At 48.0% G+C, this 23,870-nt stretch overlaps 1 protein-coding gene and 1 long non-coding RNA gene across 3 annotated transcripts in view; one reads left to right on the forward strand and one right to left on the reverse strand.

Annotated features, from left to right (window-relative positions):
- LOC144733459 (uncharacterized) overlaps positions 1-5,491 on the forward strand; it is a 52,512-nt gene extending 47,021 nt beyond the window's left edge. The window contains exon 2 of the long non-coding RNA XR_013588362.1: positions 4,601-5,491. This is a non-coding gene — a long non-coding RNA (uncharacterized LOC144733459). The remainder of the gene's footprint in view (positions 1-4,600) is intronic.
- Positions 1-23,870, reverse strand: part of LOC144733457 (uncharacterized) — a 186,333-nt gene that overhangs the window by 121,177 nt on the left and 41,286 nt on the right. For both annotated transcript variants that reach the window (XM_078615365.1, XM_078615364.1), the window contains exon 10: positions 19,808-19,958. In XM_078615365.1, coding sequence (XP_078471491.1) covers positions 19,808-19,958 — 151 coding nt within the window. The remainder of the gene's footprint in view (positions 1-19,807; positions 19,959-23,870) is intronic.

A 23,870-nucleotide genomic window follows, 5' to 3' on the forward strand; every position in this document is an offset into this window, starting at 1 on the left:
ATTGAAAATGGGTCGTGGATGGGAATTCCAGCATGACAATGACCCAAAACACACGGCCAAGGCAACAAAGGAGTGGCTCAAGAAGAAGCACATTCAGGTCCTGGAGTGGTCTAGCCAGTCTCCAGACCTTAATCCCATAGAAAATCTGTGGAGGGAGCTGAAAGTTCGAGTTGCCAAACGTCAGCCTCGAAACCTTTATGATTTGAAGAAGATCTGCAAAGAGGAGTGGGACAAAATCCCTCCTGAGATGTGTGCAAACCTGGTGGCCAACTACAAGAAACGTCTGACCTCTGTGATTGCCAACAATGGTTTTGCCACCAAGTACTAAGTCATGTTTTGCAGAGGGGTCAAATACTTATTTCCCTCATTAAAATGCAAATCAATTTATAACATTTTTAACATGAGTTTCTCTGGATTTTGTTGTTATTCTGTCTCTCACTGTTCAAATAAACCTACCATTAAAATTATAGACTGATAATTTCTTTGTCAGTGGGCAAACGTACAAAATCAGTTGCTGCGAATGGGGGTAACATGGGTATTTTGGGACGAGTGGATATACGCATTGCTATAGGGAATATCACCGCGTTGGGACCAGTTTTGATCTTGCGTTCGTTGGCCGTCCCATGCTTATTGGGCACCGATTTCCTTCGTCGGATGCGAGGAAGGAAATCGGTGGGCCGTAGAATGTCTTTCTTGCCGTCCCTGTTTGGCCGGTCGCCCCCAGGAAACACTGTTAACGCGATTGTCGCTGTCACGGTAGAAATACCATCGGGCACACAAATGCTTATCCCGCTGCGTTACCGGAAGCGGTTGGAAGCCGCGGATGATGCGACGGGTGTGTTGTTGTCCCCGTCAAACTCTGTGGCTAAATCGTTTTCCCTTGTGGCAGCTCAAACTATCATTTGGCCTGGACAGGCCCCGTTCATACAGGTGTTAAATGGGGGGGGCCTGGACCAGGTGGTCGTTCCGGCTGGCTCGGTATTGGCTCACGCCACTACCGATTTCACCAGCTTTGAGGGCGACCAACCCACAAAAATAGCCGCTGGCGTGCCACAACCCGATTGTACGGACGATCCTATGGATCGCCGAATTGTGCCGTGAAAATACGTCCTTGTCAGCCATGCAGCGGAGCGCCTTGCATTCACTATTGTCGGAATACGCTGACGTTTTCAGTAAAAACAATTTGGATTTGGGCCATACCTCGCTCTTGTCGCACCATATTGACACCGGTGTGGCGGGACCGATTTGTATGCACCCGCATAGCATGAGCCCTGCAGAAAGGAAACACGTGTGTGGCGCGGTGGACGACATGTTGGCGGCCGATATAATTTCGCCGTCCAACAGTCCTTGGGGCGCGCCGGTGGTGTTGGTTCAAAAGGATGGCGGAACGAGGTTTTGTGTAGACTTCCGCCGATTGAATAAGATATCCGTGGCGGACGCATACCCCTTGCCACGGATGGACGACTCATTGGACGCTTTGTCGGGGGCAAATTTTTTCTCAACCCTTGTCTATGGCAGCATATAGTACGGGGTAGACCCGTGTGATGTAAGGGAAAAAAGTTTAGCTGGAAGCATATTATATTTTTTGCGACATAGAATTGTAATGTATTACTTACTGTTAGTAGCTCAGCTTATTGGAGAGTATATTTAGTATACTGATGATACTATGTAGTTTATACTTAGTTATTTACGTGGTTGTTTAGTTACTGCAGCTACATACTATTAACATTCCTTCCCTTTATTAATGCTACCCCTCTATCCCCTCCCTTTGATGCTGCTAATCCTGCATAATGCACGGGCATAATATGACTTTGAAACCCCCCGCCCACCTCCTACGCATTTCACAAGTAGTACTAATCACATACCTGCATTTCCCATAAATATGCTAAATTCCTCTTGATATGCAAATTATTTGGTCAAGGCGCGCTTCCCCCTTTCAAACTAGCTTAAATATACGCTCCAAGCGTGGTGGTGTTTCATTCAGACGCTGTCTCCCCGACAGACCTGGTCTTCACCTGAGGACGGCTGCTTGCGTTGTGGCCGAAACGTCGTGAGAATTATTTTATTGTTTTATTTTTATTATTTTCCTTCTACGTGACTTTACCGAAAGAACCAAGAAGAACCCTCGACCTGTCGTCTAGATTTTGGCAGCTTCCCCTCGATGACGCGTCCAGACCGAAAACGGCGTTCCGCACGCCGCAGGGCCTCTTGAGTTTAACCGCCTACCCATGGGCTTGAATGCAGCACCGGCGACGTTCCAACGTCTGATGGAACTGGTGCTAACGGGGCTGCAGTGGGAAACGTGCCTCATATATTTGGACGATATCATTGCATTCAGTCGCACCTTCGAAGAACACCTCCAATGGCTGGAGACTGTCTATCAGAGGATGCGGTCGGCTGACCTCAAATGTAAACCAAAGAAGTGCCACCTTTTGCTACGATCTGTCCGTTACCTTGGACACATCGTCAGCTCTGACGGTGTGTCCACGGACCCTCAGAAAACGTCTTGTGTCCGGGAGTGGCCCACGCCCACTTCAGTGGGCGACGTACAGCGGTTTATAGGGTTCGCATCCTACAATCGCCGATTTGTTAAGAATTTCGCGACGCTGGCTAAGCCGCTGCATGTTCTGACAGGGAAGAATCAGAGATTTAAATGGGGCCCGGAAGAGGAGCGCGCTTTTCAGTCTCTCCGGGATCGCCTGGCCACCGCTCCGACACTCGACTACCCAGACTTTTCCCAGCCATTCATCCTTGACACGGATGCTCGCGACATCGGCATAGGGGCCGTTTTGTCGCAACAGAAAGATGGGGTCGAGCGAGTGGTGGCATACGGCAGCAGGGTTCTGTCTCCTGCCGAGACGCGCTATTGTGTGACGCGACGGGAATTTCTGGCAATCGTCCATTTTGTTCGCCAGTACCGGCCGTACCTGTATGGAAGGAAATTCCTCGTGCGCACTGACCATGCTGCCTTGCAGTATTCATTGAAATTGGAACAACCGTCCGGTCAATTGGCTCGGTGGTTGGAATTGCTGCAGGAGTTTACCTTCGAGATCACGTACCGCAAGGGTACTCGCCATGGCAACGCGGACGCTCTCTCTAGGTTGCCCTCGACCCCTCCCTGTGCCTGTCTGACGGGTACGCACCGCTGTGCGGCGCTGCCTACCTCGCCCTGTCCAGTCATGGGGGCGATGTCAAAGGATGAACGCCAGGATATACCCGTTGGGGCCGACGGTACGCTGCATTTGCTGCACTCGGTGTGGCTATGCGAGCAGAAGGCTGATGCCTCTTTGGCTCCACTGCGGGAATTGGTCGGGAAACCGAGATCTTATTTGGCAGGATGGAAGTGGCAGTTGTTTCAGGGCCAGGCGGGATTACTAATGTGTACGGATGGGTTCTCAGACCATTCACGCCTGGTCGTGCCGTCGTCCCTTCGCCACGATCTGATCCGCGCGCTGCACGCCGACAAGCTGATGCACCTTGGCATGCAGAAAACATTGGCCGCGATGCAGCAAGATTTCTTTTGGCCAGGCATGACAGCGGATGTCACCAGCTTTATTCGGTCATGCCATGATTGTGCGAGGCGGAAACTGCCACGTCAAAATTATGTCCCGCCCCTACGATCGATCGAGGTATCCCGTATTAATGAGCTGGTTGCTTCAGATATCCTGGGCCCGTTCCCTCCAGCGGCTAGGGGCAATAAATACCTTTTGGTCGGGGTCGAATATTTTTCTCGCTGGTCTATGGCCTGGCCTCTACCTGACCAAACGGTCTCATCCATCACCAAGGCTTTCTTAAATGGGTATGTCATGCATAAGGAAGCACCTGAAGTGTTGCTCACGGATCAAGGACGTAACTTCTCCTCTAAATTGCTCAAAGACGTGTGTTCTGCCTTGGGTACAAAGAAAACCCGCACTTCCCCTTACCATCCGCAAACGGATGGTATGGTGGAACTATTTAACCACACCCTTTCGGCCATGCTCTGTCACACGGTGAGTGAAAAACAAACCGATTGGGACTTGCACATACCGGGCGTCCTGGCGGCATACCACATGGTCCCGCACGCGTCCACAGGATATTCGCCATTTTTCCTTATGTATGGCCATGAGAATGTACCCCCGATTGATGTGCAACTTGGTGTAGCGGGGAAACAACCGTCCCCTTCCTTTCCTGACCACGTGCGGGACTCGCTTAAACGGGTTACGGAGGCGCGAGAGGCCGCCAGATGTGCGTCGGCCCGTGCGTCGGCCCGTACGCAGGCACGGAACGAGAAGTGTGCACGTCGATCGCGAGCTGACATGCCTTGGTCGGTGGGACGATATGACATGGCTCCATTGCCCTCAAGTGCCGGTGGGTACGTCCCCTAAACTGCACAGGCCTTGGCGGGGGCCTATAAGGTTGGTGGACATTCGGAATCCCCAGAGTGTTCGCATCCAGTACGGCCAACGTCGTTGGTATGTTCATTCGTCGCGGCTCAAACCCTATGCTGACCCGCGCGCTGGCCCTTCATCCCCACTTGTTGACCTGCCAGGGTCTGGTGTGCCGAATGTGCCACTTGCCTCGCCGATTGATCCCCAGCGGGGCTGTGTTCTACCTCCCGCAGACGCACAGGTTTTGAAGAACGACGAGACCCCGGATGTTCCACCTCCAGCGGGGCCTGTCCCAGCCACAAGGGACACCGAAAATTCTTCTTCTCCACTGCTCCCACCTCCTGCGAGGCAACCACGCGCGAGGGGAGGAGAGGGTCCGGCGTCGCGTACGCGGTCGAAGTCTCTCCCATTTCGCTAATACTGTTGTCATTGCTGTCTGTCGCCCTGGTGTTACTGCACTACAGGGGCGCCCTAATGTATGTCGGTTGTTTTTATGTCTGTATTGTTTGAATTCCTCTGCGCGTTGGCGCCCTACTCCCTTTACCTTGTTACGCGTCATGGACGCCCTAAAATGTTAATCAAAGGATTCGGGCCGTCACTCTTTTCCCAGCCGAGACGGCCGATTTTTTTACACGGGGGGGGGGGGGGGGGGGGATGATGTAATGTGAGGGTATATCCAGGTGGTTGATTGATCACACCTCGTTACGATGATTGGCTCTACCGGTCCTGGCCCATAGCCAATGGGGAGAAGTCTAGGGGCGTGGCCCTGACGTAATGGGAAGGTGACATCTGCAAGTAGATGATTGGATCTGCTGGCTTTAGCCACAGCCAATGGGGGGACGAGTCAGGGGCGTGGTCCTGGGATCGTACGATGGAGTCTGGAAGATTCCATGGAGGTTAACCAGGACTGGTGGAAAGGTACCACGTGACCCGGGTATTAAAAGGGGTGGAGACGGACAACACGTGGTCAGATCGGGAACGAACGAAGGGTGAGGCCACGCTGGAGCGGGGGTCCAGGCCTGCCACGTGGCAGCACGAGTCTCTCTCGCTTCCTCTCACGCTGTCTGTTAGCAGCGTGAAGGAGTAAGACAGGAGTGGAATTTATATGAGTGTTGTGAACGAAAGACAAACAAAAACCCTGATTCCAGAAGTCGCTTCCACGACCTTTATTACACATATTACAATTACAATTCCTTATAGGGGAAACACATACTAATTAACCGATTACTAACGTAGTATATAATTACAATAACCCCCCCCCTCCGCCACCTCTGATTTATGGACCTGATTGGGTATAGTGATTAGATTCAGTTATTAAATAATACACATTACAACGAGTTACTAATCTACAACTGATTACTAATCATAACAATGAACTGATTACTAATCTATTATATAATTACGATACCCCCCCTCTCCGCCTCTGATCTCTGCATTTGATTGGGTTAAATGATGATGTCACCCTGCTGCTCTATTTAAGACCGGGAGCAGGTGGAGGGCTTCACTATTCTGGCAAATTGCCCAATGATGCTGGATGTAATTACCAGCGAAAGGTCGTACTCAAAAAGTTTAAATGTTGTGGATTCACTCAACACACCGGTGGGCTAAAGTGGTGAACTATTTGTCTTTTGTCAACGTGACACATTTTTTACTAATTGGCCGTGTCGGGTGGTGGAGGGTTGCGACACATTTATAAATGATGCGATCTAACTCAAAAACCTTTATTATGTAGTAGTATCTAATGACAGTAGTAGTATCTATTAAGTATACAGTAGTATCTACTGAATCTATAGTAGTATCAACCAACTCTATAGTAGAAATAATGAATCTACAGTAGTATCTAATGACTTTAGTAGTATCTTCTGACTCTATATCAGTATATGCTTACTCTATAGCAGTATCTATTGACTCTACAGTAGCATCTCCCGACTCTGCAGCAGTATCTCCAGACTCTACAGTAGTATCTACCTACTCTACAGTAGTATCTACCTACTCTATAGTCGTATATACCAACACTATAATAGTATCTATCGACTCTATAGCAGTTAACAACTAACTTAACAGAGTGCCGTGGTGAGGCCTAGTCCCATGCAGAGCCCCCGACCTCGCCTAGATTGCCCAGCCGGCCGAGGTGGTACCTTGGCAGGCTGGGCCGCTACCCCCCACCACCCCCCCCCACCCGCTCTACACTAGTATCTACGGACTATAGTAGTAGCATCTACCGACTCTATAGTCGTAACTGCACACATTGCGGTGGGGGGGGGGAGAAGAGGACATCACACTGTAAACAATTTACCTCAGCGTTGTGTATTTTTTTTTCCATTTTCCACACCAATGAGAATTTCCCCTCCCCCTACCGATCGCGTGTATGCGTTGCTATGGGAACCACACGTTCCGCGCATTCGCAATTGCATGCTTTGGCTCGCGCTTAGCGTATTCATTAATAAACAGTAATAAATTGCAAATTTAACTACTTTAAACTTGAACGATGTGAAATACGAATAGCACTGGCTCACCCCAGGGCTTATCGCGTGGTATCTGGGTACTTTTTTTAAACGTAAATCACACAGTTTGTGAGTTAAAAGCGTCGCAAGTTGCGTCTACACACGCAGTGACAGACAGACAAAAAATTACTTATATAGGTAAGTCAAACCAACCACTAGTATCTCAATCTCTTTGCCCAAGTCGTTGTATGGATTGTTATTGTGCCGTTTCATTCTCATACATTTTAAAATAATTTCTATATACTCTGTACTATACTATTGTAGTGACATCGCGGATGTCACTGTGTGGTGCCGGCTCGAGAGGGGCATGGCGTGCGATGTACTCACATCGCGGACATCACGTATGTAGAGACATCATGAATGTCACTGTGTAATGCCGGCTCTAGCAAGGCACGGCGTGTGATGCATTGTCATCGCGGACACCCCATAGGTGTGTAGACGAGTAGAAGAGAGTAGTGGCGTCATGTGCGCTGTCCGGTGCGATGGCGTCACGGGACGTGGGGTCATGCGCGCTGGACAGCGCACATGACGACACAGCTCCTCGAGGATAAAGGGGGGACCCCGTGACGTAGCTGAAGTCAAGGGTCGAGAGAGGGTGAAACGGGGAGCCAGGGGCAAGAGGGTAGGGATAGGGGATATAGCACAGCGCCAGGGCTGGACGTGGCTGTGCTCCTCGGTCGGCCGTGGTGGCTGTGCTCCTCGGTCGGCCGTGTTGGCTGATCCCACGGCCGGCGCAGAGGAGACGGCACAGGGCAGCCGGCTGTGTCGGGACCGAGTGGGACCTAGCCCGGGACCCCTAACCCCTGGGAAGTGGTTCACCCCCCCCCCTGCCGTGTGTTGTGTATCCCTTAATAAACGGCGAAAGCCCTTAACCTCACCTCCGTCTCCGAGTGAGTCGTCGCCATCCCTTCTACAGGTGTACTAACCAGCCCTAGAGGGGGCTCGGTGAGCGCTGGGATAGCGCAGTGGCACCACGCGTGGCGTGCAGTGCTGACTCCTACAGGAGGGAGTGTGAGTGTCAGCCATGGGATGAGGTTACCCTAGGCCATGGCACTCTGGTTGACCCTGGAAGGCACGTGGACTAGTAAGATCTACACAAGGGCCCCAGGTGGGGGCTAGGGGGTTGTCACGTGTCAGGGTGAGATCCGACGGGGAGGGTCGAGAAATGACAAGAGGTTTCTCGAAGGTGGTCGTGGCCAAGGGCGGGGCCAGCCACGACCCGGGAGCATATAAACCGGGTCCGCACAGGGACCGGGGTTCAGCGTTGTTATTGTCATCTGAAGATCTACGATCTACGTTCTACGTCCAAGAAGAAGTAACCAACACGTGGACGAGGACCCAAGCTAGGGTCCTGTCCGTTGTAGCTACTCCGAGTAACGAGCGTAGTTAGCCTGGTGGTCCACCACCCTAGGTTATCTGGTAAAGGGGCAGTAACCCCTTTGTGTTAATGTGTTGGTGTTAATAAATGTGTTGCCTCCAAGAAGTACGTCTGCAACTCAGTTGAATCCACTACACTATTAACAATTTGGTTTATTAAACAACTTTACATGTTCTACATAAATCAGCCAATCGTCGGGAGTAGACAAACCTTTTCTAAAACCAGGGGCCTGAGTACCGAACGATTTACGCAATTCTAGCAAATTGCGTAGGATAAGACTTGTCCCATCACCGATTTCTATCCAAATTTATACCAGAAAAACTGCTTTAATTTCGCGGGAATTAGGGGCGGGTGGGATCACCCTCAAGCCCACCACTACCAATGTCTACACACAGAAAAAGCAAAGACAAAGATCCCCGTATAGCCTTCAGACTGTTGGGGCAATTGCTGTTAGGCGAGCACCTATGAAGGCCAGCACAGCACACGAGGGGGTGGGTGGCCAGCACCACGTCCGGCCACCTTTGTCTCCCGAGTGGCGATGTTTACACACTGTACCAGGTACTCATTTGAGACCGAGTCGACCAAGGGGAAGCCCAGAAACTGTTCAAATAATCGTCACTGCTGGTAGCCATGAGTGGAAATCGAACTCGAGTCACCGGGTTTGTAGCGCAGCGCACAAACCACGACACTACCGCTCCCCAGCAACAACCGCCATTCACCACTAAGCGGAGGAGACGTCACCACGACGCTTGTGCCAGGCTATGTGCATGTTGAGGCCACGTGAGGTGTCGAACGCCCGTTGGCAGGTCATGGGGCAGACACAGGTGCCTAGGGTCAACTGACTGAGATGACTGATGCACCACCTGTGCCCCCGGCTGTGCCAACTTGCTATACTTTAGCCACGCGGCGCTCCGCTCGTTGTTGTGAGCATCGCTCCCACCTCCATTGTGGTTATTGGAGGGCTCCAAATGCCCAGTCGCATCCTTCACGGGCCTCCTCCACAGAGGCCGATCTTGACACCGCTTGTACCAGTCATCGGCAACTCCACTCAGCTCCACATCCTCCTGTACCACATTACTCCATCTCTTGTCTAGCCCATGCCGTGCCCGTTTAGCCCCAGGCCGAATAAAAGTTATTTAGGCATGCGGTGGCTGGGCATGCGGGCTACATGACCCAGCCAACGCAGCCTTGCCTGCCGGAGGAACTCACCGATGGGACTTTGTCCAGATCTTTCAAGGATATGCGAGCTCCTCACACAATCCAACCGGGTTAAACCCAGAATGGATCGGAGGCAGGCCAGCCTAAATGTTTCTAACCGGCAAAGATGTTCCATTTGGGGGGTCCACGTTTCGCAAGCGTAGAGAAGGGAGGGAATGACCGTGGCCGAGAAGACCTGAAGCTTCGTGCGGAGCGACAGACCAGGTAGCTTCCACACAGCGTTACGCAATCGATGAAAATATAATGCTGCTCAACTGATTCGGAGTGAGACCTCTGCTGTCAAACCGGAGCCGGTCATGAGCACACTGTCCAGGTATGGGAAACTCTCCACTCTCTCTTCTTGGTTCTTTCGGTAAAGTCACGTAGAAGGGAAATAATAAAATTATAAAAATAAAACATAATAAAATACAATTCTCACGACGTTTCGGCCACAACACAAGCAGCCGTCCTCAGGTGAAGAACAGAGCTGTCTGAAAAACAGTGTCGTAATGAACACCGCTAAGCTTAGCAGTGTATATTTAAGCTGGGTGGGAGGAGCAGAGTGCCTTGACAAGGAAGTTTACATATCAACAGAGGAATTTAGCATATTGACGTTAAAGAACTGCAACTACCCTACTTCCATCAATAAACCGATGTGAAAAAAATATATAAAATACATCGATATAATCAATGTACTCAATATACTCTCCAATAAGCTGAGCTATTAACATTAAGTAACTGGGTATACACTACACTATATAATGAATACCATATAGTGAACCGATAAAAAAATAAAATATAAACTACATCAATATCATCAATATACTCAATATACTCTCCAATAAGCTGAGTTTACATATCAACAGAGGGATTTAGCATATTGACGCTAAAGAACTGCAACTACATATATAAAAGTCAAAATTTGTGTGTGGGTTTGTGGCGGGATGTGTGTGTGGGTTTGTGTGTGGTCGCGCGCTTGGCTCTCCAACAGTGGAGTTTACGTAAAAAAAAATAGCCAGGTTCTACGCCATAAGCCCCGCGGTGAGCAAGCGCTATTCCTTTTTCACATCAGTCAACTTTAAATTAGTTTAATTAGCCATTTAGTGCGATTTTTGTGCGCTTCCCTTTTATTTATTTATGATGCGGCACGACCATACCAACTCACGCGTCTTTCGTGGGGGGACGGCCAATGCCAAGTCGCACGCCTTCGGTGGGAGTGAGGGGGACATTTTCTTTTGCGTTAAAAATGCTATAAAATACACTAAACGCTCAGATAAATTCTTCAGTGTGATGTCCCCCCCACCCCAATGCGTGCATTTATTACTGCTATACAGTCGCTAGATGCTACCACTATAGGCCGTAGATATTACTTCAGAGTGGGGGTAGCAGCCTAGCCCCAGCCTGCCAAGGTGCCACCTTGGCCGGCTGGACAATCTAGGCGAGGCCGGAGGCTCTGCACGGGACTTGGCCTCACCACGCCACTGTCAGGCGGGTACTTTGTGCTATACAGTCGATAAATACTGCTATAACGTCAGCATGTACTACTGTAGTGATAGCAGATACCACCACAGTCGGTATGCACTGCTGTAATCATAGCAGGTACCACCACAGTCAGTATGCACTGCTGTAATCATAGCAGGTACCACCAGTCGGTATGCACTGCTGTAATAATACCAGGTACCACCACAGTATGCACTGCTGCATTGAAAGCAGGTATCACCACAGTATGCACTGCTGTAATCATAGCAGGTACCACCACAGTCAGTAAGCACTGTTGTTAGATTTTTAAGAGTCGTTTTTAAATATTTTTAAGACCCAGGCTCTCCTTTGTCTCCTGTGATAGCGAATTTGTACGTGGAAAATTTTTAAACAAAAGCAAGAGCTTCAAGCACACTAAAACCCTCTGCTTGGTTTAGATATGTGGATTACACATTGGTAGTCTGGCTACACGGCAAAGATACCATGGAAGTGGAAGCTGACAGAACTTGACCATTTCTGGATAGTCTGCTCGGACGGGTTCAAAATGGTAAAATAACACACAGCGATTACCGAAAGAAAATGCATACTTACACCTATCTGAATGCAGTCACACCATCACCCCGCACAGAAATGTGTTCTTATCAAGACACTAATTCATCAGGCTAAGAAAGTGTCAGATGGGGAGTCTGAGAAGTGAAATTAAACATGTTAAAGAAGCGCTGCATATGAACGGTTTACAATGATGCACAAATCAATAGGGGATTGAATGCCAAAACCAAATCAAATAAGATGAGTATTGAAACTACCCAAGTACAGTAAAACCTTGGATTGCGAGTAACTTGGTCTGCGAGTGTTTTGCAAGACGAGCAACATTTTTAAATAAAAATTAATTTGATAAACGAGTGATGTCTTGCAATACAAGTACTACTGTAGTACGTACAGTACACGCCTTGTCTGCCGAGCGTCACGTGATCACAACTGAGCCAATGGTTCTTCTCTCTCGTTGCGGGATTGTGGGTAATGGTCTCCCATGCTCGGTCTCAGTCGGCGTGCCTCACTCATATAGTCAACATCCATGCAAGCGTATACTGTTTACTATAGTGTTGTGAGCACGTGTGTGTGTAAAGCATTTTTTTTATTTTGTGTCCAAGTGTAGTGACTGTTCTTTAGTAACTGTACTGCAAGTGAAAGTCGTCCTACACAATAACCCTCCTCTCCTCTCTCTCGTCTCCCTCACACCAGCCACGATTACATTTAAATAATACATTTGATTACTTTATATTAAATTTAAATAATAAAAATATAAAAAGGTATTTTGTATTAATAATTTTTATGGGGTAATTCGCTTTGATATACGAGTGCTTTGGATTACGAGCACGTTTCCGGAACGAATTATGCTCGCAATCCAAGGTTTTACTGTAATGAAAACGATCAAAATACCGTACATTGCAGGAGTAACTGATAAACTAGCCAGATGTTTGGGAAAAAAAACATCCGAGTCAGATTTGCCATGGAACATAAAATACAGAAATAAATATCTGGTACAACATATGTATTACCAAAGCTATCAACAGAAGGTGTGTACAGGACTAACTGCACTTGTGGCAAATGCTATGGTGGGCAAACAGGACGATTGATCAGCACGAGACTAAATTAACACCAAAGAAATATTAAATACTCCAAAATCCAAATGTCAGCAGTAGCAGAACACGCGTGTCAACAAGGACACTCAATTGGTTTTGATAATAATAGGTTGTTTACCCTTTCAACTGGTACAAAACTGACACCTTTATACAAGGGATCATGTTTGCAATAACCACAACACAAGCAGTCAAAATGCAAACAAAAATAAACAACTCTGATAATGATATGCACTGTCCTTGAAGTTGATTGGTCCACACCTGAGACAGCTTTTCTTAGAGCCTAGTCTCCATTGGTGTTGGACCAGATGACGCCAAAAGGCGTACAACTCAAAAACAGTGCACTATCAGAGTATTGAGAGCTCGGAGTAAGCATTTACACTATGAGACCTCTCTGATAGTGCGCTGTTTTTGCGCTGTTTTTGAGTTGTACGCCTTTTGGCGTCATCTGGTCCAACACCAATGGAGACTAGGCTTTAAGAAAAGTTGTCTCAGGTGTGGACCAATCAACTTCAAGGACAGTGCATATCATTATCATTATCAGAGTTGTTTCTTTTTGTTTGCATTTTGACTGCTTGTGTTGTGGTTATTGCAAACATGATGCCTTGTATAAAGGTGTCAGTTTTGTACCAGTTGAAAGGGTAAAAAACCTATTACTATATTTTGCCACTGGTAAAGGAGGTCTCATAGTGGTTTTGATAATGTTGAAGTTCTGTACAAAACTAGCTACTACTGGCCAAGACTAATTAGAGAATCTATAAAAATTGAAAGAAATAGAAAAATGTTTTAACCGTTCGGATAGCTACCGACTTAGTACTGCGTAAAAGCGAATCATCAAATAATACATTGTTTAAATGCATGCCTATACAGGCCACCATACTTCAATAAGGATATCCGGTGGTACGGCTATTTTAATACACAATGAACAGGAAGGACAATATCAATGGACTCGCATAATGCGCATGCATAATGTAAGTTGACTCATTAATCCCCGCCCCACCCCACTTTCAGCAAGAGCGCGTAAATGTGGTCAGATTCCAAAGAACACAGGATGAGATGTTACTATCCTTTGTGCAAGCACTTTCAAGAGTTCATGAACAGTGAGCCTGGTGAAATTTGGGGAGCGCATCGTCAGTAGTGACCCTTTGGTTCCTAGGGTGTTTCGGCCTTTCATACTATACACCCTCTCCAAAGGCGGCCAGCGACAGGGTGATCAATCCTACGCTTGCGTCCCATTCCCAATTAGTCATAGGAGTTGCCTTGTTGTTGATAGCCAACATCCCATGGGACTATGCATGGCAGGGGCGTCCTCCTCCCTGAGTCAAGTATTGTTGACTGCATACCTCCTGGCCCTCTCACTTTGGGGCCCAGCTGGGGTCTTTCCTCTTCATCCAGAGCCACTGACTGCTGCCTTCTGCCACCTCCGATACAGCTCTGATTGCCGAACGCTGGCTCTGGCCCTTAATTCCCAGGTCTCTAAGCAGTCTGGTTGTAGATGTTGCCACAAAACCTCTGCAGCCCACCTCCACTGGTTGGACTTCTGAGTTCCAGCCATGATGCCGTGCTTCGGCAGCTAGATCGGCATAGCGCAGATGTTTTCGCTCATAAGCCTCATCTACTGAGTCCTCCCAGGGTACTGTGAGCTCAATGATGAAAACCTTCTTGAGCGAACAGGACCAGAGCACCATGTCAGGTCTTAGGGTGGTGGTTGCGATCTCCGGAGGAAACACAAGTTGCCGGCCAATGTCAGCTAGCATTTTCCAGTCGCGGGCCAAGCGCAGCTGGTCTCGCTCTATTGGTGTAGAGCCGCTCTTCGGTGGTTTAGCCCCTTCGCGGACAAAGGTCGTCCGTAAGGGGTGTGATGCTGCTGGGGGTGGTAGGGAGTTGGTGGCAGCTCGCTTGTCCTCCAGGGCGGACGCAAGGTTTTTAAGGACTTGGTTGTGACGCCAAGTATAGCGTCCTTGGGTGAGGCTTGTTTTACACCCTGTGAGAATGTGCCTGAGGTTGGCTGGCATGGAACAGAGGGCACAGTCCAGATCTTCACCATACCATTGGTGAAGATTAACTGGTGTTGGAAGGATGTCATATGTTGCTCTGATGGAAAAGCTCAACCGCCTCGCTTCCATGACCCACAGATCCTTCCAGCTGATCTTCCTCTTCTCCACACTGTCCCATCGAGTCCACTGTCCTTGTTTGGCAAGAGAGACTGCCTTGGCCCACCTTGCAGCCTCCTCCTGATGGCGTACTTCCTGCACTACCATCTTCCGCCGCTCTGGTGCAGTGGCCTTACTCCAAGCAGCACGGCTAGTTAGCCCAAGGCCTCCTCTCCCTTGCTGAACATGACCCACAATGTCAGCATGTCTGAGGGCTGCTGTTGCCTCCTGGACTGCTTTTCCTGGCCTCCATTTGCGCCCAGTTGCCAAGGTCGGCGCGTTGTTGCTCACCACTGGGTGTCGAGATTCATTTAGTGTCAACTGGAGCCTGGTTTTTGCACACTTGAATTCCTCGGTTAGACTGGTGAGGGGCAGCTTGAGGACACCATCTCCATAGAGGCCTATGGTGGTAAGGCATCGTGGAACTCCGAGCCACTTCTTTAAGTAGCTCGTGGCTCCTCTTTCCATCTTCTCCACTGTTGAGATTGGAACCTCATACACTGCTAGGGGCCACAACACCCGGGGTAGGAGACCAAACTGCAGACACCAGGCCTTTAACTTTCCAGGTAGCTGGGTGTTGTCGATGGACTGTAGGCTACTACTGATGTCTTTGCGCAGCTGTTGCACCTGGTCTTTGTCCTTCAGGCTTGCATCATACCACCTTCCAAGGCTTTTTACCGGCTGCTCAGACACTGTTGGGATTTGGTCATCTCCGATGAAGAATTTCAGGTCACAGAGTACTCCCTTCACAATCGAGATGCTGCGTGACTTGGATGGTTTAATCTTCATACGGGCCCAGCTGATGTTCTCCTCGAGTTTTCTGAGCAGTCTCCTGGTGCATGGGACAGTGGTGGTCAATGTTGTAATGTCGTCCATGTAGGCTCTGAGTGGAGGGAGGCGAAAACCAGAGTCGACTCGCTGTCCACCAGCAACCCATTTTGAGGATCTGATGATAACCTCCATTGCCATTATGAATGCCAATGGAGAAATGGTACATCCCGCCATTATACCTACATTCAGGCATTGCCATGAGGTGGTGAACTCTGAGGTGGTGAAGCAGAACTGCAGATCCTGCAAGTACGACTTCACCAGGGTTGTGATGGTGTCCGGTATGTGGAAAAATCTGAAGGCAGACCACAGGAGTTCATGGGGCACAGAGCCAAATGCATTGGCGAGGTCGAGGAAGACTACATGGAGGTCCCTTTTCTCCACCTTGGCCATTTGGATCTGGTGCCAGATCATGCTGGAATGTTCCAAGCAGCCAGAGAACCCTGATATTCCTGCCTTCTGTACAGATGTATCGACGTACGCATTCCTTTGCAGGTACTCGGCCATCCTCTGGGCAATGATCCTAAAGAAGATTTTACCCTCGACATTCAGTAAGGAGATTGGGCGGAATTGGCTGATGTTCACTGCATCCTTCTCCTTAGGGATCAGGACCCCGCCTGCCCTACGCCACACTTTGGGTATTATCTTCTTTTGCCAAGCTGTTCTCATAAGCCTCCAGAGGAACCTCAGGACGTCTGGTGCGTTCTTATACACTTTGTATGGGACTCCATTTGGCCCCGGGGCTGATGCTGTTCTTGCCCTTCGAACTGTGTTTTCCACCTCTTTCCATGTCGGAGGGCTGGTCTCAATATGATGTTCCGGGGGTTCAATGGGTGGGATATCTGATGGGATGGCCAGATGTTCATGTCGCTTTGAGTCAAAGTTTGTTGTTCTCAGGTGCTCTTCTAGGTTTTTCTTTGTTGTTTTTAGAACTCCACTTTTTTCCTTCGTGAAGAGACTTTTAAGGAACTTGAAGGGATCTTTATAGAATCGAGTTCTAGTTTGTTCTTTCTTCCTTCTGCGCTTCCGTAGGTTCTCTGCTCTACGGAGGGATGCCAACCGGGTTTTGATGTCAGCCTGAAGTGCCTCTATGCCCTCCTTTTCCACTTCCGATGCTTTCTTCCACTGTTTCTTAAGCTGTCTCCTTTCTTGAACGAGGCGCTTGTTTTCTTGTTGCCTCCTGGAAACTGGTGGGGTTGGAACCTTTCTCCCGCCTTTTGCCTCTTGCACTCCAAAGCTTTCTGCCCCGTACTCATAGATGATGTCCCCCATCCTCTCCAACTTCTTCTCCACTGTGCCTCGAAGTTTCTCGAGGGTCAAGGTAAGGTCAGTATTCACTGTTTCCCACAACTTCTTGTCACTGGCGCCAGGCCACTTCACATACGGTCTGTGCCCTGGTAGTCTCCTCTCGATTGCAGGTCTCGGAGGCTGGGTGAGTTCCACTCCTGTTGTTGGTTCCACCTTAGTTGTTACTTCGGTGCTTGAGTTTACGTCCTCCATGACAGTGGTACTGATGCACTGCAAACTATGGTTTGCGTCCAGTTGCTGTGCTTCATTCGACTGATTTGATCGCTTTCGCAGAAAGTAATCAATGCGAGGCCTCTGTCTCTCTTTACCCAAACAAGAGCGCGTAAATGTGGTCACCACATATATGCCTCTATATAAGGAATGAAACAGGTGGACTCCTCCACAAATCTGGCTGTTACCTGATGAAGCTAGTTGTAATTATTGGCGAAACGTCGTACTCAGATTGTAAATGTTGTGGCTTGGCTCTCCAACACACCGGTGTGCTGTACTAGTGACGAATTGGCACGTTCTGTTTACGTGACAACCCTTACTAGTTGGCTGTGTCGGATGGTGGCGGGTTTAATGACACATTTATATATTTATACGCGATCTAACCCAAAAAACCTATATTATGGACAAGGTGAGTCCACACTGCCAGGACAAGCACGGAGAGACTGCACTGCCATGCCAGGACAAAGATGGTGAGACCGCACTGCCGTGCCAGGACAAGCACAGTAAGCCCCGCACTGCCTTGCCAGGACAAACACGGTGTGACTGCACTGCCGTGCCAGGACAAACACGGTGAGACCATACGACGCTAATGCACATTTTTATAAGAAAATATGCATTAGCGTCGAGCTACACATCGATGCACAGTCTCCGTGATGGCGGTGAGTGGCAACGCAGTTCAGTTTCATTTCAGTTTCATTTATTAGGTATAACCCTGAGCCATGCGGCTCTTGACTTGGGTGCAACCACAACACAACAAAAACATGAACAATAAACATCTTAAAGTGACTACACGTAACAGAAATATCCTGTTCACACATATGCGTCTTGTACGTGTGGGGGAAGCGGTAGTGTAGAGGTTAACATGCTGCGCTAGAAACTGAGTCCGATCCCAGCTCATGGCCCACGTAAGTGACGTTATCTGAACTGGCCCTGGCCTCCCGTAGTTCGACTCAGCCTCAAATGAGTACCTAGTGCAGTGCGTAAAATACCTGGGTCAATATGGCCCACCACCTCCTGTCTCTGTGTCCCAGTGTTGGCCCTCAACAAGCACTGCTATTGTTGCTACTACATACTAACAGCACTTGCCCCTACAGTCAGCAGAGGCTACATGGGTGACCTTTGTCTTTGTCGCAACCATGTGCAGATTCTGGGAATGCCTCCAAGATATAAATGCCTCCAAAATACCACAATACTTGTGGTCAGTTGGGTGACTGGGACCGCTCTTTGAGAACTGGTGCTAGAGTCACTTGTATAAACTACTAGCGGTAAGTACCCGGCGTTGCCCGGGCGAAAAAGGCAGACACACACATGGACTTAGACACAGACATCGACCCACACACACAGAAATACATCGACTTAGACGCACACACACACACATCTGGTTAAACCCAGGATGGATCTTTAGCAGGCCAGCGTAAATGTTTCTAACCGGCAAAGATGTTACATTAGGGGGGTGCACGTTTCGCAAGTGTAGAGAAGGGAGGGAATTACCGTGGCCGAGAAGACCTGGAGCTCTATGCGGAGTGAGAGACCAGGTAGCTTCCACACAGCGTAATGCAGCCGATGAAAAGATAATGGCGCTCGACTGATTTGGAGTGAGACCTCTGCTGTTAAACCAGAGCCGGTCATGAGCACACTGGCCAGGTATGGGAATCTCTCCAATCTCTCCACAACTGCCGCATCACCACTTGTGAGTTGTGAGAGTGGATTGTCCGATGGTACAAAATACCCAGGCAGGTGCTTAGTTTTGGTGGGGCTGATGGTAAGGCCCCACCTCTTAGCGGCAAGCTCCAGGTTCAGCAGCAGTGCCTCCGACTCCTCCTCTGAGTGAGCAGCAATCACCAGAGCATCGGCATACATAACATGGTTGAGAGCAATAGGGAGCCATCCCTTGACCGCACCCGGGCATCGATCAGCCTCCCATTTTATCGCAGCGTCATGTGTATATTTATTGCATGTAAAACGCGTAAAAGAAAATGTCCCCCTTGAGCTTGACCGAACGCACATGACTTGGCAGGGTCCGCCCCCCCCCCACGCAATTGGCGTGAGTTGGTACAGCCAATAAATAAATATAGCAAAATCCCACTAAATCGCGAATTTAACTAATTTAAAAGTGACGGACGTTAAAAAGGAATAGCCTATTCCCATCGCGGGGCTTAGGGCGTGCCGGCCGGCAAATTTTTTTCTACATAAAGCCCACCGTTCGAGAGCCAAATCCCTCGCAAGTGCGCGCATATATAAAATTCACTATTTTTTATTTTACCAGGTAAGGCCCACTAAGCTATTTAGAAGTGACCTGGCTATCACAAATGATAGCCCAAATACTCTAAACACATTATGTTGATTCTAAATGTGGAGGGGAAAACCTGGACCCAGAGAAAAATTCACACGACCGTGGGGAGAGACGCAAACTCCAAATCTACAGGCGTCAGGGTCGGGATTGAACCCACGACTTCCTGTATACCAGGCAAGGTAGTTAACATCTCGCCACCGTGAGGCCCACTTCAGGCATGACCTGAAAACTAATTCAATGTCCACAGCGCTGACGAGATAGGCACTGCCCATTAAAAGATACACTTCTGGCATGATTTTGCATTTGTAGCAAAAATAGTTTTTTGTTGTTACACGTTACATGCATCGCCACACACCGTACAACAATCACGAGCGGAGCACGGTCTGACCCAAGGGCCAAAATATGTGCAAGAGACGCAAATTGCATGCTGGGGCCCGGCGAGCTCTTTACCTGCTGAACGTAGAAGTCGCTGGGACTGTTTATGTGGCTTAACATGAGGCAGAACCACGTGAGGGGCTGGAGCTTGCTGGGTGGAATGAAGGCTGGATAACGACCCGGCCTGTGGACTGGCATGGAGAGTGGTGCGGATTTGCACCGGAACCTGCGCGCAACAATAATAAATAATACCACACACATAAAGAGGTTTTTTGGTTTTGATCGCAATCTAACCCAAAAAAAACTATCTATAAGGCAATTAAAGAGACGTGCATTAGCCAACGAACTGATATATAATTTGTTGTTACTTTGCTGTGCAATTTTTAATCTGCACCATAAAATAACAAAACTCATCACATTTAATCTCCTTTTTACACGTAGTAGGCATTCGCGACCAATATTATCCATAAGGGTTTTTGGTTTTGGGTGATATGGCGTAAATTTGAATGTGTCGTTAACCCCGCCACCACCACACGACACAGCCAATTAGTAAGGTTTGTTTTGTAAATAAAATGCACCAATTAGTTACTATAATAGTTTTTCCCCCCTTTTCTGGCAACAAAACTGAAACCTTTTTACAAGGAATCATGTCTGCATTAACCACATTACTTGTGGTCAGAATGCAAAGAAAAAAACTCTGATAATATATGCATTGTCCTTGAAACTGATTGGTCCACACCAGACAGCTTTCTTTTGAGCTTCTTCTCAAACGGTGCTTGACCAGAGGACACCACAAGGCGGACAGCGCAAAGACAATGCACTACCAAATTAATGAGCGCTTGGGGTAAGCATCTAAATCAGGGGTCGGGAACCTTTTTGACTGGGAGAGCCATAAAAGCCAAATATTTCTAAATATATTTCATTGAGAGCCATATAGTATTTTTAACGTTTAATAAATTAAATGTCTTACTTTTAATGCGACTTCTGGTGCTGCATGGTTTTGCTGATGGCCTTGTAGTCTGGTTCATACGTGGTGAGGTTGAGCTTCATACAGGCGTTGAGGCTTCCATCAGTTAAACGTGAGCGTAGGTTGGTCTTAATGTTCCTCATATGCGAGAATGACTGCTCACATGCATATGTAGAGCCAAACATGGTCAATACGGCAATACTCACACGCTGCATTGTGTGGTATGTCACAGGAAGCTCGTTCCAAGTTTTAAGAATCAGCTGGTCTTCAGGTTGAAGATTTTTCATTTCTGTCCACTTGTGTTCCCTCGCCAGCTCTGCTCGCTGTCGCGCAAGACTTTCCAACTCTCGATTAAGTGACTTGAACTTACTCATCCACATGTCTGATGCCTTCAGGTCAGCAACTTCCAGCTCAAAGTCTCCGATAGAGACCCCGGGGATGCATATCAGGTCGACTTTGTCCACTGCACACCCATGTGGATGAGTGATGAACTTGAAAAGACCAGTGCGCGCACGAAATTCTCCAAAACGTGCTTTGAATGACTGCAGGAGATTGGACGTAAAGCGAGCTAGCTGCTGGAGATCCAAATGTTGAGTGGAGTCACTTGCTAAGCATGCATCTCAAAATTGTCGCAGTCTTTCAAAGTACAGAAAACGACTTGTTTCAATGTCCCTGAGAAAGACTTCCAGCTTGCTTTCAAATGCAAACACTGCTTGTTGAAGGGATTAGATTGTATTTCCAATACCTTGCATTTTCACATTGAGCTGGATCAGATGGCCAGTTATGTCCACGAGATAGTGAAACTGCAGGAGCCAGTCAGTGTTGTCTAGTTCAGGATGCTTGACGCCTTTCATTTCAAGAAAAGTCCGGATTTCACTCAGGCAAGCTGCAAAACGGCTGAGCACTATCCCCCTTGTCAACCAACGCACGTTGCTGTGTAAAAGCAGACCGGGATAATGATTCCCAACTTCTTCTAACAGAGCTTTAAACTGGCGATCATTTAAAGCTCTGGCAACAATAAAGTTGACCACTCGAATGACCAGCGACATCACCTCATCAAGCTCCTGGCCACACGTCTGAGCGCAAAGCGTCTCCTGGTGCAGGATGCAATGAAAACTTAGGATGGCTCTCTTTTCATGTTCACGGAGAAGCGCTACAAATCCTTTGTTCTTCCCCAACATACAGGGTGCACCATCAGTACTGATAGAAATAAGTTTATCCATCGGTAGTTTTTTTTCTTTAGCAAACTCCATGAAAGACGTGAATAAATCCTCTCCTCTTGTTGTCCCTTTCATTGGCAAAACAGCCAAGCTTCCTCACGCAGTGTGTCACCTGCAGCATACCTGGCAATTAAACTGAACTGAGATAGATGGCTAACATCTGTTGACTCATCTAACGCGAGAGAAAAGTATGTCCCGGCGTTTATGTCCTTAATTTGTGTTTCCTCGACTTGATTTGCCATCATGATGCTACGATCGTGAACAGTTCTTGCTGACAGAGGCATGTCTTTTATTCGTTTGATTATATTGTCTTCATTTGGGAAGTCATCAAACAGTTCATTGGCCACATCAAGCATGAATGTTTTGGCATACTCGGCATCTGTGAATGGCTTTCCATTCCTTACTATTGCCAAAGCACCCGCAAAGCTAGCAGAATTCCCGTTACCTTGCTTGGTCCACACACGTAGTTGCTGCTGACTCGTCTGCACTCTCCGCTGTAGCTCTTCGCATGCCTTTTTCCTGCTGTCCCCCGCTGGATATTTCGATGCAAATGAAGCATGGTGCGTATCGAAGTGCCGCTTTATATTTGACCGTTTCATCGATGCAATTTTATCATTGCATATTAGATATACCGCAGATCCTACCCTCTCCACAAATGCAAATTCCTATTTCCACGCAGCCTGGAATGCACGGTAATCATCGTCTTTTTTCTTTTCGCCATCTTTTCCGTTACAAGGGTTGAAGCGGATAAACTAGTTGGCTATCTGATCAAATGGATTTCTTCACCTTTACAATGACCCGTGACATGCTCGCGAGCCATTGGTTCCCGACCCGTGAAATTTATCTTCAAAACTAATTTCTGTTTACTTTAAAATGACAGAGTATTATTAAGCAATTTCACAAGTATTTTAAAATCAGTTCCAAACTGGGAGCCATATGCCGTCACCGGAAGAGCCATATATGGCTCGCGAGCCATAGGTTCCCGACCGCTGATCTATATCATGAGACCTCCTTTGCCAGTACCAAAATATAATAGGTTTTTCCCTTTTTTTCTGGCAACAAAACTGAAACCTTTTTACAAGGAATCATGTCTGCATTAACCACGATACTTCAGAATGCAAACAAAAAACACAGCGCAGTTTGCAGCGCCGCAGCTTGTGTTACACAGACATGACATTAACTTGCTAATCCCCCTAATCTCTCCCATCAACAGTGCTAATCTCCTATTAACACTGCTGTTGTGCGCATATGCGGGGACGATACTCTTATGCGGCGACAGCTCATTTAATGCTAATTTCTCTCCGTAATCTCTCTCTCACTAATCTCCACCATTAACACAAATTGCGTGTGGGGATGGAATTCCTTTTTAGCTCAGACCCCGCCTGCTTGACCTTCGCCACATATATAACCGCTTGTGTGTAACAGCTCTCTCGCTGTGTTCTTCCTGGTTCAGCAGTTCTACTGCTGGATTGTTTTTCCGCCCGAGGACGACCGCTTGTGTTGTGATCGAAACGTCGTGATCTATTATTTTGTATTTAATTTTTCTACCTACGTGACTTTACCGAAAGAACCAAAGAGTATGGATTCCTGCAGTCACAAGAGCTTAAAATCAAGATACAAGAACCCATTGATGACATTTTAAAATTTTATTTTAACGCTCTCTTCAGTGTGATACTTAAATATGTTATGATTGTTAGTTTGTGCTCTCCAGTTGTCAGGGTGAAAAGTGGGCAAAGTCTTGTTCAATCATGAACAGCTGGCTAAACAAACTTATTGAACATGGTCCCCTTTTGGCATTGTTCTGGTGGTGAGACAAAGCCATAAAGAAGGCTGTCTCTGGTGTAGGCCAATCCGTTTCACAGACAATGCGTAGATTATCAAGACCATGTTTGTTTGCTTGTTCACCACAAGTATGGGTGGTTAATGCAGCCTTGACGCCTTGCAAAATTTG

Source organism: Lampetra planeri, chromosome 47 (genome assembly GCF_965212315.1).
Source record: "Lampetra planeri chromosome 47, kcLamPlan1.2.h2, whole genome shotgun sequence".
Classification (NCBI taxonomy): Eukaryota; Metazoa; Chordata; class Hyperoartia; order Petromyzontiformes; family Petromyzontidae; genus Lampetra; species Lampetra planeri.